At 51.7% G+C, this 16716-nt stretch overlaps 1 protein-coding gene across 1 annotated transcript in view; it reads right to left on the bottom strand.

The window, feature by feature from the left end:
* DRGX (dorsal root ganglia homeobox) overlaps window positions 1–16427 on the bottom strand; it is a 30699-nt gene extending 14272 nt beyond the window's left edge. The window contains exons 1-5 of the mRNA XM_030847648.1: window positions 16394–16427; window positions 11521–11618; window positions 10549–10650; window positions 7433–7611; window positions 7236–7348 (exon numbers count right to left, since the gene is read on the bottom strand). Of these exons, the coding sequence (XP_030703508.1) occupies window positions 7236–7348; window positions 7433–7611; window positions 10549–10650; window positions 11521–11618; window positions 16394–16427 (526 nt within the window). The remainder of the gene's footprint in view (window positions 1–7235; window positions 7349–7432; window positions 7612–10548; window positions 10651–11520; window positions 11619–16393) is intronic.
* Between the last annotated feature and the right edge of the window lie 289 nt (window positions 16428–16716).

Genomic DNA, 16716 nt, shown 5'->3' with positions numbered 1-16716 from the left:
AGCACAGGAAAAAGTGATTAAGAGAATTAGGGGGAAAATGTTTTCAGGGGACTTGAAGGAGGAAGAGGCTGCCTCCGGCTCTGAGTTTAGCCCTGGTGGGCAAATGTTCATTGGCCAATAAAGCCCTTCCAGTCTCAGACTCTGGACGCTTTACCCTGGCCTGGAAGCCCAAGGGCCAACGCCAACGTGAAGCAGGGAGGGCACATTCTTGGGTAACTAAGGGGCCCTGCTCTCAAGAAGGACATGACCAGACCCTTTCCCAGCACTGGACACCCTGCCCCTCGCCTGCCTGCTCGTCCTCACACACATGATGCAGGCCCAGGACTGCTACTCTGATCGCTAGCACTGACTGAGCACCCACTGCGTGCCAGGACATCTCCGTCAGTCCTCACGGCTTCCGAGGCCTGCATGGATGGAGCTCAGCTACCGAGGTGGGACCAGGTGTGTGTGCCTCCAGACTCCTCCCTGCCTGGACCTCATGTGGGACCACAGGAGCCATCTGGCCTCGTCAGGAGCCGATGGAAGGTCAGCCGTGATGCCCCGCCCAGCTGGGGAGAGTGGCTGTGACTCCCGGGCATGAGCACGGACTGAGTTATGAAAGCTCTCCCCTGGCAGCCGTAATGAATTTCCACCTCACACCCAGCTCTCCGAATCACAGGTTAGAGGCAGCTGGGCCAAGTGCACCAGGGAGAAGGCCTCCGCTGACTGTGGCCCGTTCTGTGGCCAGCACTTCCCCGGAACAAACCCAAGCGCTTCCCTCGGCCATTAATAACTTCCTCTGCATTAATGAATTGTGAACAGGAGGCTGGCCATTAAGACAGTGCAGGAAAGCTCTTTGTGTTGCAAAGGCTTTTTCTCTGGACACCCATTATTGTTATGCAAACCCTGACTTCATGGGGTAGGGTCCCGCTGCCTTTTTATTTTTAAGTTTCCGTGGGACACTCAATCAGGAAACACTGACTGCATGCCTGGCCAGGATGCGCCCTCTCTGACCACCCCAGAGTACAAAGCACATCACTGGCTGCGTGAAGCCCCAGGGAGGGAATGGATGCCCTGACCAGCAAGTCCTACCAGGGACGGGAAGGAGCTCCCATCACAGCCAGAAATCAGAACAACGAGGGGTTACGAGGAAAAGGTGAATGTCAGCAGTGATACAGTTCAGAAAAATGGGAGAAGTTTGGGAGAAAAGACATTTCAGTTGGTCTTTTAAAGATGAGTGGGACCCAGTGACTTGAAAGTGAGGATGGAGGAATCTGATTAATAATAACGGTGTTGACTCACACCTCCCACTGGTCCAACTCACACTCTCCCCATTTGGTCCTGTAAATCCAGTCCTGTGATGGTCAAGATCCCCAATTTACAGATGAAGAAGCAGAGGTAGAGATTCCCAGTACTTAACTCAAGACTTACATGGCCAGAGAATGGAAGAATGAGGATTCACACCAGGCAGGATGTCCAGAGCCCTTGCTCAACGCTGCTGTGCTAGTTCACTGCTTGATAATTAAAGGAGGAAATTTCCACAAGTGCCTGGTTTTCAGTTACCTGGCTCTGTCGCTGGTGGGCAGTTTTCTGGCCCCCTCTGATGGGCACAGCCCAATGCCCATCCACATCTCCCTGCCCAGCAGAGCGTGGAGGCAAGTCTGCCACACCTCTGCATATAGACACTCTGCTCACCCAGCCACCCCAAAGGGGTCATAACCTCCTGTCCTTCAAGGGCGCCGGCCCCACCTCCCACCCTTCCCAGGCTCCAGATTGCTTGGGCAGCCTTGTTGACCTAGCCAGACCCATCCCTCTGTGAACACCCCCATCCACACGCCCCAACAGTGAACCTGCTGAATAGGTGTCCCCAGGGCTCCAGCCCCAGAGCTGCACCTCAGCCACCTGCCCAAGCCTGGGGACCTGGCAGCGGAGCACAGTCCCCCAGCACAGGATGTGGCGGAAGGCGAAGCTCCGGAAGGTCTCTGCCCTCACCCCTTGGCCTGAGGCAGAACTGCCGAGCCAGCTCAGTGTGTGCTGTGGCAGTTCTGAGCTGTGCAGATTTTCCAAAGCCAGGGGTCGTTTCCAGCCTCATCTTGGTTTCCCTAGCTCTCGAGCTGCTTCCGAATCCCTGGCCCCTGCCTTCAACAGGTGTCTCCAGGGAATGAAAATTAGGGCCTCTAATTTCCTAAGAAAACCATGATCTGCTACTGACTTCTCAGTCTGGGTGCTAAAGCTCAGCAAAGCGGCTGAGCGACCTGTTCCTCTTCACCTTTTCTGGGCCACTTCCCCCACAATCTAAAAATAAAAAAGCAGAGTCTAGATCCACCAGCATGTTCTGGGCCACAGTCATGGAGCTGCCAGGGCCCAGCCCACCCGGCCGTTCACACTGGAGGCAGGGCTTGGTGACACCCCACAGCTCTGTGCTCTTGGACATCCCCCACCCCAGCACATTCCCTCTATATCCAGCACCCCGATCTGCCCCTGCTTGCCCTTTTCCTCCCCCCAGTGCCACCTGCTCCAGGAGCTGATAGCCAATATTCCAAGAATGCCCTTGTTTTCAGAGCACATTCAAAGCCAAAATGTTTCCAGGGAAGTGAATTCAACAACTACTTAGAGGACCTAAGGAGTTCAAGGACCAGTACTCAAAGGAATTCAGCAAACCGTACCTCAACAACCCCCAGGCTCCCCTACAAACACACTTGGAGGCTCTCTCAATGTTTCCCTGGAAGAGACTTCACATCTGTCACAACAACACCTAGAACCGAAAGACCAGGACCCCCAACTCAGAGTCCTTCGACTTGTAGCTGTATAGAATGCTCTGCAGGCAGTTAGCTCTGGGACCACTCGCTGGGAGGCTCCATGTGTCCCCAGGGAGAACCGATCCTGCCTGGGCACTGGGAGCCCGGATTCCCCTCACACCCAGGCCGGGTGCTGGCGTAGCACAGCTCAGCCTTGGCGTGGGTCCTCAAGCCCTGGTCTGGAGTCTCAGGGCTGGAGTCTCGGGATCGACACCGAGAGTGCTGTCTGGGGCAGGGCCAGAATAGTGGTGGCCTCTCCAGGACACCTGCTGTCTTTAGTCCAGGACCATAGGACCCCACTAGGACCACAAAGCCTGGGGAAGGAAACCTGAACACTGGTTTGAGTCCAGAAGCTGAAATTCACTTTGATTCTTTCTTGATGATTTCAAGATGCCTCAGGCCCGGAGAAGTGGGCTGGGATCTCTGGGCTGGAAGGGGCTGCGGCACTCAGCTCACAATGGTTCTGGGCTCTGGGTGAGTCCAGATTCTTCCCCCAGGGCTCATGCCCAGTGGACCGCCAGCTGTCCTCACTTGCCAGGCAGAAGCAGGGTGGGGGTCAAAAGCCCCTAGCAACAGGTGCCCACCCAGAGGAATGAATGAATAAATCATGGCCGGAGGAAAGAGCACACCAGGATCCTGTGGAGATCAGCCTAGATCTCAAAGGGGAGACCTCGCCGATATGAGTGACCTGTGAGCAAGTGGCTTTCCCTCCGGGAACCTCAGCTTCTCGTTTGTAAAAAGACGGATGGGTACGGAAGCCCAGGTGTGTGCCTTGTAGCACACACGTGCGTGAAACTCCTCACAGCTTGCTGAGGGGGCCCCCTGGTTGGCCAGAGGCCCCTGGAAGCAGAGCTCAGGCCACCAGCTCTGCCAGCACCTGGTCACCCAGCCACCTCTGGGGGTGAACTCAGGAAAGGGAGGCCAGGTAACAGCCCAGAGGTCCGGGCACTGAGCCAGGCCTAGAAAATTGGGATTGCTCCTCTCTTGGGCCTAAACTGGGCCATGCACTTAACTTCTGTAGCTGGGGAACCCTCAGAGAAGAAGACGTAGGCTGCAAGAGTCTGCAAGATGTAGGCCTCAAACCACTTAACAAATGTTCCGGAAAACAATCGAGAGTTGACTCCCGGGGCACCCAGAACCTGACTTGCAGGTACACGCTTGTTACCCCAGGTTCTGAGGCAGAGGCAGGTCCCCCAAGCACATCTCCAAGGACGGCCGAGCCCACCTGGACTGGAGCGAGGCTGTGCTGCCACCTCACAGGGTCAGGAGCTCTTAGAATGCAAAGATACCCCAACCAACGCCAGCTGTTATCGCAGAGCCATCCCAGCTCCACTGACCTCCTGTGCAGCTCTGGAGCCTCCCTGATACATCGTTTACTACTCTCCTCTACCGTGAGAAATAAACGGGACCACACGTGAGACCACCGGACAGAGGACAGAAAAGGTTTTCAATAATCACTCATTTCCCTCCTTTTCCAACACCACTTAGCTTGCCAGAGACTAAAAAGCCAGCTGCTCAGAGAGGCCAGATAGCAAGGGCCTTGATGGGTAAAGGGGTCAGGATGAGCTACAGGAGGGGAACTTTGCCGGGGGAGGCCTGAAGAGGAGCTACGAATGCAGCGAGAAGAACACAGAAAGCAGAGATGGGAGGGGTGGAGGAGAAGCACCCCCCACAGAAAGGCAGTCCGCAGGCTGGTCTGACCAATGATGCGCTCATTTGGCCCAAAGACTTGGAGGTCGCATTTAAAAGATGGGACTATTTTGGGCTTCCCTGGTGGCGCAGTGGTTGAGAGTCCGCCTGCCGATGCCGGGGACGCAGGTTCGTGCCCCGGTCCGGGAAGATCCCACATGCCGCGGAGTGGCTGGGCCCGTGAACCATGGCCGCTGAGCCTGCGCGTCAAAAGAGCCAAAAGATGGGACTATTTCAAATAAAAATCCAGATTTCCAGCTTCTCCTGAAATTTCAATAGTTCTGGCAATGTGGGGTCCACAGACCCACTTGGCCACCATCGGCTGACGTGAGCAGTAGTTGACCCTGGAGTGGGCAAATGCTCCCCAGCCCGCCTCTGCCGAATCTCAGGGAGCCCCTTAGCGTGCTCCTCGCATAACTGCTTCTGACGTAGAGAAACGTGCCTTTTCCCCACCCCTTTCTCACAAGTGGGAGAATAACGTATAGACCAAGACGGCTGCGTATCTGGGGGAGCAAAGACAAAGCCCACACACACTCGCTTCGCTCATCGCTTGCCCGGCTCTGGAACTATCCGAGTGTGTCACCTGCCCCAGCACACCTCGTGTCCCTGATCGTAGCCAGGAAGACCTTCCAGTGGGGATGTGCAAGCTGTGCCCTGGCTTGGTGAGCACACTGTGATTTCCAGCACTTCTGCCGGATCCTGACACCCCAACGCCCCATCCCTCCATCAGAGGAAAGTCTGTTTCCAGCGAAGCAGGCACAGGTCAGGCCCCAAGGGATGTGCTGGGGTTGGGGGAGTACATACGAGTAAAGGAAGAAGAGGAGAATGACAGATTTACCTGCCCCTCCCACCAGCCCTTCTTCCTTCTGCTCTGTCCTCTGTCTCCCTCTTATCAGTGCCTTCAGCCTCGCAGTGGCAGGCAGGCACTCCCACCCTCCCTGCCAGCAGCCAGGCCCTCTCTCCACTCGTTCAGACACCTCAGGCCTGCACCAGGGCCTGGGCTCTGCCCCAGACCCCTCCCAACTGCCCCAGCGAAGAGACGTGGGATTCACCTTCAACTCGTGAGGCTGGAGTGGGGCAAGCAGAGAACATTGATAAAAGAGACGGTTACTCTCAGGAACTGAGCTGGGCCTCACCGAAGCAGAGAGGATTTCATAGATGGACACAGGATTGCTCTTCCACCCAGAGCAGCTCCTTGAATGATACCCAAGTCCCAGTGGTAATCTCCTTCTGGAAGCCCCTTCCAATTGGGACCCCATCTTCACAGTGCCCCCTCAGCCTATTGTGTCTGTGAATACGCCCCAAGGCCACTCTGTGGCAAGGGGCTCTACTTGGCCCCTGGAGCACACAGACCCTGGAGCTGAAGGGAGCACTATCAGGGCACGGGGTGCAGAGCTGGATGGAGCTGAACCCCATCAACCCATGCCGGCCATCTGAGCACGGCGACTTGCCCAGCTGCCTGGACCACTCAGAAGTGGCTCCAGGCCTCAGGGTCCCTCCTCCTACAGTGGAAACTCCAAATGCAGGAGTGCGGCATCCAAGGCCTGCAAGCTCTGGCCCCTCCACCTGACCTCTGGGCACTCTCCTTTGGGCACCCAACATACCAGCCATTCCCCAGACAAGCCTGGTTCTTCTCCCTGCGCCTGGCACTCTGCACGTGTTGTTCCCTGTGCGTAGAACACCCTTCTCTCCCTTCAGAGATTCCCTAGAGAGGCTCCATCATGTCCTTATTCAGGCTCCAGAAACTACATTTGCAATGCAGATTGCCAGTGTGCGTGTGTGTGTGTGTGTGTGTGTGTGTGTGCGTGTGCGTGTGCGTGTGTGTGCGCGCGCCCGTGTGCACACGCACGTGCGAGACCAACCTGCAGGAGGGGGAACCTCTCGAGGGCAGGAGACCCCAGACCCTAAAACAGAGCACACAGGAAACATCCTAGGGGGGCCTCTCCCACTGCCTATTATGGGGAATAAGCCTACAGCCCGCACCTGCACCCCCATCTCCCAGACCCGCTGTGACGGACAAACCCCAACACTAACACTCACTGTCCCAGATGAACTCTGGGGCCCAGCCCTGCTCCCGGCCAGCACAGCTGCTTGGTCTCCTCACAGGAAGAGTGAGTTTGGGGCCAAGAATTGAAAGACACTGGAGGGACCCATTCATCCAGTAGGGTTGACCCAGAAACCCCCAAAGGACAGCCCCACCAGAGTCCTTCTCTCTGGGCCTGACAAAAATGCCCCAAATGGTTTCCATCCTTCAGACAACCACAGCCTTTGAGAAGACAGCAAATCTTAGAAAACCACAAATCCTAACCCCTGACATCAGGAGGCCCCAGGGAAGGCAGGTGGGGAGGCTGCACGTATGGGGAGGGTCGTCACGAGCTGGGACAACGGTCCATCGCAGGCCTCACCCACGAGCTGCAAGCTAGCACCTAAAACTGGTACCGACAGGAGGCAGCAGTCCGTGAACATGCAATGGCCCTTCTGAAACAGCCCTCTCTCAACCAATTCCGCAGCTGGTGCAGTGAGATGACGTTCACCCTCATTCTCAGGCCATGTAGAAAGCAAACAAGATAGCACGTGTGGAAACAGATGCCGTTCATGACCCTGGCTGTGATAGACAGAAGGAGAAAAGGAGCTACACCAGCCCCAGGTGCAAGGATGGGCCCGCCCAAGCAAACAGAAGAGGCAAACCATCTCCATGATCCCCCTGGAGGCGCTGCAGGCAGGCAGAGCCCCCGCCCCGCACCAGCAGGCAGCAGAGCCCAAACTCACCTTTCAGGGAAGCAACGTGTGACAGGGCCTGGGCGTACGTGGCCGTATTCAGGAGGGTCCCCGGCAAGCAGGAGGGGAAGAAAGGCCCTGTGGGACCGACAGTTCGCCCCAGGCTGGCAGTGAAGGAAAATGACACACTGAGTTCCCAATCCCGGGTGCCCGCCAGCCCTCCAGGCCCTGGGTTCAGCCAGCCTCACCTCTGCTGGGCCTCCAGGACCTCCTTCTTGCTCCGGGCCTGGTCCCCAGGGGGCGGGGAGTTGATATTCCTCACAGGCGGTGGCGTCACCTCTGCCATGGGCTCCTTGGCTCCTGGCTCCTGGTCCGAGGCCCCTCTCTCCGTTTTCCTCCATTTGGCTCTTCGGTTCTGGAACCAAACCTGCATCCCCGAAGGAAGCACACACCCAACAGAGGCAGAAAATCAGACAGAAGGAGGCAACCAGAACCTAAACCCAGGTGCCTGGTCCCCGTGCCCCCGGCTCCCCTGCAGTAGGCGTGCGGGAGCACAGCCTCCTCTCTCTAAAGATCTAGCAATGCAGTGCCCTCCGAATTGCAGCTTCAGACTCATGGGTGGGTCAGAAAACCAGAGCGGAAGGTGTGACAGGCATTTTTTAATGAGTGTGAAATCATAGAAAGTATCCGAATGCACTGCCCACAGCAAGGGTCAAAGTACTATCTTGTGGAAATACTCAGGGTATGCAAGTACACTTATCTGATGTGAAATGTGTTTCCCACGGGGAGACGGGGGATTCGTCATCAAAGCAGTTTGTAAAATACTGCCCTGGGGTTTCCTCATCAAAAAATACTCATTCTCTCATCCAGCAGGTTTGGCCGGAGTGTGTCTGGCCTCATACGTGTGATTTAACACTGACGCATCACGGCAAGTTCATGACCATCAGCCCAGCGCATCCACTAGAAACACTGACTCTGGAGTCAGTCCTGGTTGAGAATTCTGGACCCCGGAGAATCTGGTTTAGAATCCACTGCAATCCTTTAAGGCAGGTAGTCCTACTACCCCCACTTTACAGATGAGAAAACTAAGCACAGACAGTTTAATTAACTTGCCTGAGGTCATCCAAGTGCTAAGTGGCAGATCTACAATTTGAAGCCCAGTGGCTTGGCTGGGTACCATAATCCAAATTGTCTGAGAGTAATAATAACAGCCACCCCCAAGCATCATTAGGAAATTTAATGGAGATGCATGCAAAATACTAAGCACAGTGCGTGGCACGCAGCAATCAATCCCTCGGTGAACATTAGCTAGTGTTATTATCTCCACCATCCTGAGGTTGGGAGGCAGCTTGTGATTCACCTGCTCTGAGTGCCTTCTTAGAGGCGGGTGTGGAATTCTTTAAGCCTTAGAGACCAAGATCGCATTTGCAGGACAGCCTCAGGGCAGTCAGGCAGCCTGGGCCCAAGGTGTTCCCAGAGGTCAGTGAAGTCCTGCTGCTCTTTACTCAGTGCAGCTAAACCTCTTCCCCCTCTCTCCTAGAAGATAATTCCTGGCTTTAAAAAAAAAAAAAGGGCTTGTCTAGACCTCCCTCCTATTCCCCTGGGCATCCTCTCCTCCTTGCCTGTCAGCAGACTGGCCCAGGAGAGAGCCTCGGTCTCCAGGCTCACCCCACCTCCGAATTTTCATTCTCCTTTAACTGGGTTTCTTTCTTTCTTTTTAATCTAGTTGGTTTTTTAATTGCACATATCAGCAACCACTGAATAATGATTTTATCTATATTCTAAATTTAGGGCAGTTAAATGCAAAGCAAAATGCAGACACTTTCTGGCATCTTAATTGAATGAAGGTCACAGCTATAACAACATTTAATTGAGCTATTTTTCATTATCATATTTTAATGACTTTGCACTGACAGTTCGCCTGCTTCTGAGGCAAGAGCATGATGGAGTCGTTTATTTCCCTATTTAGTTATTGTTTGACAACATCAGCTTCGATTAAGACTCTGCTTTATAGAACATTAATCATATTTGAATGAGCAAGGGGTATAAATGTAAACACATCTCCCTTCCCGCCACCAAAGCCGTGTCCCCACATGGAGTCTCACTAAACAAATGCTTCACAGCCATTGTCTGTTTGCATAATAGCCAACAATAGCCCGAACAACAAGTCCCAGCTTTAATTGTCACCACCCCTATCTCACCCTTGCACCTTTCAGGGAGAAGTTATGATCTTCCACTTCTGAATGCTCAGTAATTGTGCCATTTATCTCAATTTGCAGTTCAGTCTTTACGCAGCTATTGGCAAGCTGGCATTAAAAAAAGAAAGGATGAACGGCATCCTGGCCAAAGGAGATTTTCATTTCCAAATAATAATCAGTTTAATTTGCCCGCATATGACCAATGATTCATGTTCAGATTTAATAATCAGGATCACATAATCTGATTATAGGGGAAATAATTTGTTTACAACCCCCAATTTACTGTTCAGAATTCCATTATCTCTCTTCAGCCATAGGTTTTTAAGAGATACTAACATGACCCAGGGGAACCGAAAGCAAACTATTATATTTCCTACAATTAGATCTTTGCATAGTCTTAACCCCAAGCCCCTACATAAAAAAGAACAGAAACAGCATGGAGGAAACCCCATAAATAAAATGAATATATAATTGTGCTCAAAGAATAGCTCGCCCGGAGAGGCGCTGCTGCGAATCTGTTCCTCCTGCGTTCGGGCACATCTGCTGGGCTCGACGGGTTTGTGCACTTAAACGTAATCACCGTGTAGCTTCTAAAAAGAAATCCTGCCTAGAGACAGTCACCACGGGCCACGCTCGGCTCTGAGGCAGCCCTTTTGCTGCTGCCGTTTAAAGATTTTTAAATTGCCCATGTTCTTCGGACCACTTCGCTGAAAGGGTCCGCGTGCTGGGGAAAAGTTGGACATGATGCAATTTCTGGAAAGCAGATCCTACTCTGTTCCCATACGAAAACACAATTCTCTGCCATTGACCGGCCTTACCCCAGAGTGGTCAGAGCTGCTTTGAGAATAGCATCTCAGCTCTTTTTTTTTTTTTTTTTTTTTTCCAAAGCAAGGAAATGGATGTGCATTGATGTAATTTAGTACCTTAGAGACGCGGACAAATTAGTGTAGAACATTATCACTAGTTAATTATGAATGACCGATTAATCAACCTAATCTAATATTCCACATTATGTTGATGTTATTAAAGTGCATCATGAAAATGACAGATAGTCTTCATTTGCTTTCTTTGGCCAAATGTGCACTCTGCAGTCATGATGTCAAAAAAAAAAAAAAAGTTTGCCAGTTTTAATATCAGAGAGTTAAATAATTAAAAAGAAGGTTTACCTGCACTCTGGCTTCTGTGAGGTTGATTTTCATGGCTAGCTCTTCTCTGGTGAAGACATCAGGGTAGTGTGTTTGGGCAAAAACTGCCTCCAGAGCTTCCAGCTGGTAAAAGGAAAAAAAAAAAATTTACTGGTGAGAGGATGTGGCTAGGTGAGAGGAAGCAGATGCGTATTTCAAATTTGCTATGTGTGGTGAGGAAGTAGTTTCACAGATCAAGTAGGGGAAGAGAGGGAGAAAAATGCTCTTTGGAAAGATCCCACAGAATTAAAATTTCAACCGCGGAAGACTTGGGAGCTAAGACTTACTAACAACCTCAGTGCTACCCCAAGAGGTGGAAATAAGAGAGGCGCAAACATCTGAATGCATTTACATTTAAAGTGCAACCCACGCGGCTTTCACTATAGAGCTTGGAAGAACAGAATCAACTTGCAGAAGCCCTCGCTGGGTCAGTCCCACAGAAACTGCCTAGGGTTTCTGCTCCAGTGTGCTCTGGGAGACAAACGGATCTAAGGGAAGGAGCCGCGGCCCTCGAAAGACAATATCAAGGTTCCAGTTGTAGCCCTTCCACTTATGGATGACAATACCTTCTACAAATCAGTCAACCTCTTGGGCCCCGGTTTTCTCATTTATCTACTGGGGATGAGAACACCTGACCTGCCTTCCTCAGAAGGTTATTTCCAAGTTGAAATGATGTTGCTGTATTGCTGATGTGGAAATGTTCCCCAAACTATCAACTTGAGACAAAAGGGCGCCGTCATCATTGCCTCTTCACTGACTATCTGGGATCATAACGTCACAGTCCTCTGCCCTCTCCCCAGACAGATTCCTTGACACATGAATTGTTCAAGAAAACAGAAAGATCCAGTTAACATGATCAGTTGGCTTTATTTTAAAAGACAAAGAAGAGCTGCTCAAACTCTGATTAATTTGGAGGCAGGAAGTGGATGGCTCTCAGAAGGGGAACATCATTACCTGCTGAAGAGTGAACGTGGTCCGGTTCCGGCGCTGTTTTCTCCGCAGAAACCCATCATCGAAATCTCCTGCAGAGTGGTTGCCAAAGGGTGCAGTGCCTGCAGGGAGCAAACTGGATCAGCCTGAGCACAGGGCGCCCCAGTCTTCACACTGAGCCCCTGCCACGCACACTCACTCAGTGACGCATCCCACCCAGACGGAGCCCTGTCTGTCCTAAAGCATCTTTCTCTGCTCCTGTAATTAAGGCTCCCTCTTTTTCACTCTCTCATGCTTTCTCTCTCTCCCAGTAATCTCTGACTTTAGGCCTAACTATGCCTATTTCTTAGGGTGAGTGGAGACCTTACTCCCCTAGACAGCCAAGTCCACTTGTGAAATTCTAGACTCTGAGCCAGGAAGGGTCACTAACTTGAGATGGAGCCTTCATCGGCCCTCTGGCTCCCAGCTGCCTGCACCTCTGTCCAATGTGCCTTCAGCTCATCCCTTCTACCTCTGACCCTTTAATAAAAGCCTCTATGTTTCCCTTTTGCTCACTTGTTATTTTACTTTCCCTTGTTTCTACAACAATAAGAATTAAAGGCTGGGGCTAGGGGAGGAATGAAATCACCAAGAGCTTTTCCCAGCACTTTTCTCCTAGAACTTCAGGACACGAGGAGGTAGGAAGTTTATAAATGAATATTAATACTGTTGGTCACAGCTCATCAGGACTCTAGTGGATCTGTTGTATAGATGTCAATTAACAAGAAGTCTGCACCAATAGCGACTGTCCTGAATTCCAAGCAGACTTAAACAGGAGCCTCTGGCCAGGCTCATAAAGGACCCACTACTCCCACTTCTGTGAAAAGAAAGGCATCCACAGTCCTCCCTGCCAGCCTCCAAAGCTCGGATTAAGCCACAGCAGAGTTTGGCCCCAAATGTGCATTCAGGTCATTTTCCAAACGTACACCATTGACTTGACAGTCCACCATTTACTTGGCTTCTTAGGAAAACAAATGAGCAAGTTCCCATTAGCCAGTGAACGCTGTACCTGCCATGGGCTCCGGTCTCAGAATCATTGCATGTTCGCCATTAGGAGCTGGCTAGTGACACTGCCCAGGCACCATCCCTCCGAAGGACCTCAGTCCCAAAGAAGCAAGGTCCTTCGGCTTTTTAAAATTCTATCTGCTAAACGGAGTCCCTCCTACTTATTATTCAACTCCCCAGTGCACATCCTTGGTCACAAGACCTCCACTCTCTGGTGAAAACTTCTCCCTCCACCATCCCATCCAAATTGCTTTCTTCCTCAAAATCCTAGTTACAAATATTTCTCTCCAGCTCATTGGGAACTTCAAAGGGACAGCGTCAAAGTGGTCTTATTTCCATTATTTTGCGGGAAACCAAACAGTTTCCTTTTAAAACAAAGCACTTGACTGGTGAGGATGAAATGCGAGCTCTGAGGCCCTCAAATCACAATCAGCCTCACAAACTTCTACCTGCTTGTCCCAAATTGTTTCACAAAGTGTACATATAGTATCTTTAAGTGAAACACTGCATGTCAAACTGGATCCTAAAAAAAGCTGACAGTTCATCAAATTAATAAGAACAACGATTGACAACCTAATAGAAAAGAGGAAATGATGAGAACAGGCTTCTTACTTAAGAATAAATAGAATGGTTGATAATGTTATGAAAATGTTAAACCTTGCAATAATTAGACAAAACATTTTGCCAAAACAATAAGCTGCACAATTATACCCAGTACAGTTAAAAGCATAATGAATTGTACACACTATTCACCATTTGTAGGAGCATGAATTTGTGCAGCCTTATTAGAGGGTAATTTGACAATATCCATCAAAAATGTTAAGTGCACATACAGGTATGTAGTCTATGAATATACTTTAAAAGTGTGCCAAAATGGAGCGAGAATATTGTTCCTGGTAACATGGTAACAGGAAAAAAAAAAAGGAAACAACCTAAGTGCACAATTGTAGGCACCTTCTGAACAATATATAATGGAATACTACACAGCTATTTAAAAGAAGCCAGTCAGGCTTCCCTGGTGGCGCAGTGGTTGAGCATCTTCCTGCCAATGCAGGGGATACGGGTTCGAGCCCTGGTCTAGGAAGGTCTCACATGCCGCGGAGCAACTGGGCCCATGAGCCACAGCTACTGAGCCTGCGCGTCTGGAGCCTGTGCTCCGCAACAAGAGAGGCCGCGACAGTGAGAGGCCCACGCACTGCGATGAAGAGTGGCCCCTGCTCGCCGCAACTAGAGAAAGCCCTCGCACAGAAATGAAGACCCAACACAGCCAAAAAAATAAATAAATAAATTTATAAAAAAAAAAAAGAAAGAAAGAAAAAGAATCTGCCTGCCAGTGCAGGGGACATGGGTTCGATCCCTGGCCCGGGAAGATCCCACATGCCGTGGAGCAACTAAGCCCACGTGTCACAACTACTGAGCCCGTGCACCAGGCTCCGCAACAAAAGAAGCCACCACAAGGAGAAGTCCGCGCACCACAACGAAGAGTAGCCCCCACTCACCACAACTAGAGAAAGCCCACGCACAGCAACGAAGACCCAACAAAGCCAAAAATAAAAACAAATAAGTAAATAAATTTATTTTAAAAATAAATTTAAAAAATAATAAAAGAAGCCAGTAGATCTGCATACATTGACACGGAAAAATCGCCAAAATCTGTATTATAAAGTGAAAAAAGGCAAGTCCTGAATGATGTGCCAGTATGATCTCAGCACAAATAAGGCATAACATATAAAGGAAAAATACATAAATGAGGGTAAACGCAGGCGAGAGCGTGTTTTTCTTGAAGGAATCACAAGAAACCAACAATAGGGAGTATCTTTAGAAAAAGAGGTAGAGAAGGAGGATTTCACTTTTCAGTGTGTAAGTTTCTGTTCTATTTGAATTTCCTAAGCAGGTAGATGTAATACTTTCTAGTTTAATATCAGCAAAATTATCTGAGAAGGGAGATTATGAGCCATGCTTTGCTTTCTCTTATATGCCTCTCTAGATTAATAAAAAATTACAATTAAAAAGATGATAGGCAATAATGAGAAGTCAGATTCCAAGGAACTGTTCTCAGCCTTTCCATCGTCAGCAGGCCACCTCCCCCCACAGCAATACTAAACTAAAATAAAACACCCGTTTCTGTAAAACTGCCTTTGAAACACATCTGCAGAGGAATAAAAAAGTTCTTAAAGACCCATCTCCTTTTCTTCTGGTCACAGCAATCAGAATAAGCGTTGAGGCGGGATGTGCCCCAGGTGTGGGAAGGAAAGGTGAGCTAAGCTGAGCTGAGGACAGCAAGCAGCTCTGTGTGCTGGGGCCACGACAGGCTGGCCAGGGCTCTCCCCAGGTGACTTCTGCAACCCACCCTGCAGACTGGGCTTTCCCCTTCAGTCACCCAGGCAGCCCACCATCTGCTAAACGCCCACACCTCAACCTTCCCACTTTAACTGGAAGGGTGGGCTGCCGAGTATCCATCAGTCCAAACCTGAGGTTCAGGGATGCAGAAAAGGCGTGTCCACTGCACAAGCAGAGGATCTCCCCACAGTCCTAGGTGTCAGGGGGTGAACCTCTCAGACCTTGATAAAGCCCATCTGCATGGGTCACTGGAAGTAAAAGGAGGTGAAATGCAGCCAAGTGTCTGGCCTTCCCTTCTTAGGAATGCGGATCGGGCTGGCAGGGCTTGAACCCTGGTGTTCATTAGCCTCCTTTAGAAAATGCTACTGAACTTTTAAAAGCTTCCATGGGAAAAACAAAACAAACTTTCTGAAATCCCTGTGTACGCTGGCCAGCTGAGGCCGGCTACTGCTCAAGGTAACCAGGGCAAGGTGAAGGAGCATGCTCTGATGTTTCAGGTCCCCCCAGTGTCTCACACCTTTTGCCCTGCCCCGTGCCTTTCTCGATTTCTTCCCCTCCAAAATTCACTCACTGCCCACCCCCACCCCCAAAGGAGTAGGTTGCCAAAGCCAAGTCCTGGTTCTGCTCCCAGTTATAGAAGTCCTAGCAGCCCATGGCTCAGACTACTGGTCTGAGGAAGGCGCTGTTAAAGGGCCAGAGTGTGTGGCTTTGCATTTGCCTGGTACATAGAAATCCCCTTCTTGTATGGACGGCCCACCCCCGGGGAGCCCCCAAGACCAGGAATCCAAGCTATTTCCTTCTCACCAACCTACCCCCGCCTAACAGCCCAGTGCAGAGACCACACCAAGGATCCTGAAGCGAAATTTCTTCTAAGAACCGGAGACCCTCAAAGACCCAAACCCTGGTCATGGGCTGGCCCTGGGAGTGGGAAGTGGTTAGCGTCTGAGGTCAGAAACCCAGTGAGTCACAGAGGAGCAGCCATGCCAGGGCACTTCTGGCAGTGGTGAGCAGGGCCACCCTGCTCCTGAGGGCCACATTGGCCTGGCCAAGCAAGATGGCCTTGGGCAGGGAGTGAGAGCAGCCTGGCAGCGGGGGGTCCTGCTCACGTCCGGCCCAGGACCCTGCGGGTCACCTAGTCCACCACGGCTTATCAGGATGTTTGCAAAACACCGTGAAAGATTGATGCGGCCCCCTGGGCAGGGGAGCCCAGATTAGAGGCGTGACACCAGCATCTGTGCTGGGAGGATCCGCCGGTCCTGGCAGCGCTCATAGCCCCGGGGGCCAACCCGCCCAGGCCCGGTGGGGGGGTGGGGGGAGGTAGGAGGCAGGTGGCAATGGGGTGGAAGGCTGGAGCCGGATGTGGGGAGAGGGCCAAAGGCGCCTCTACCCACCTCCGGCGGCTGCGCCCCTCGCTGAGCAGGGACCCAACCACCAACCAGCCCCAGCTGCTGCTATGGCCCTTTCTGGCCGGCGCCGGCCTTTTGGAGCAGCTCCTGGCTCGGCGCTTACTCACCCTCTAGCTGTGGCGGACAGTGGAAATAAAACATCGCCGACGGCCGGATCGACCTGACGGCCAGGACTCGGGAGGGTGACTGCGGGACCGACAAGGCACGCGTAGATCTGGCCTGGCTGCAAAGCAAACAGCGACAGAGCCTGAGTCTCCCTCTGCCTTCGCCCCCGCCCGGCCCTGGAGTGCCCCGGGCGCTCCTTTCATGGAAAACCCCCTCCCAATGCCTTCAGCCCACTCTGGGTACTGGAGGGGAGGTGGCAGCGCCGTCGCAAGCCGGAGACCCCGTGGGACAGCCCTTCCGTTCGGGTCCACCACCCGGACAGACG

This window comes from Globicephala melas, chromosome 16 (genome assembly GCF_963455315.2).
Source record: "Globicephala melas chromosome 16, mGloMel1.2, whole genome shotgun sequence".
Lineage (NCBI taxonomy): Eukaryota > Metazoa > Chordata > Mammalia > Artiodactyla > Delphinidae > Globicephala > Globicephala melas.
The sequence above is the reverse complement of the archived record's forward strand: the minus strand, read 5'-3'. Positions and strand labels throughout refer to the sequence as shown.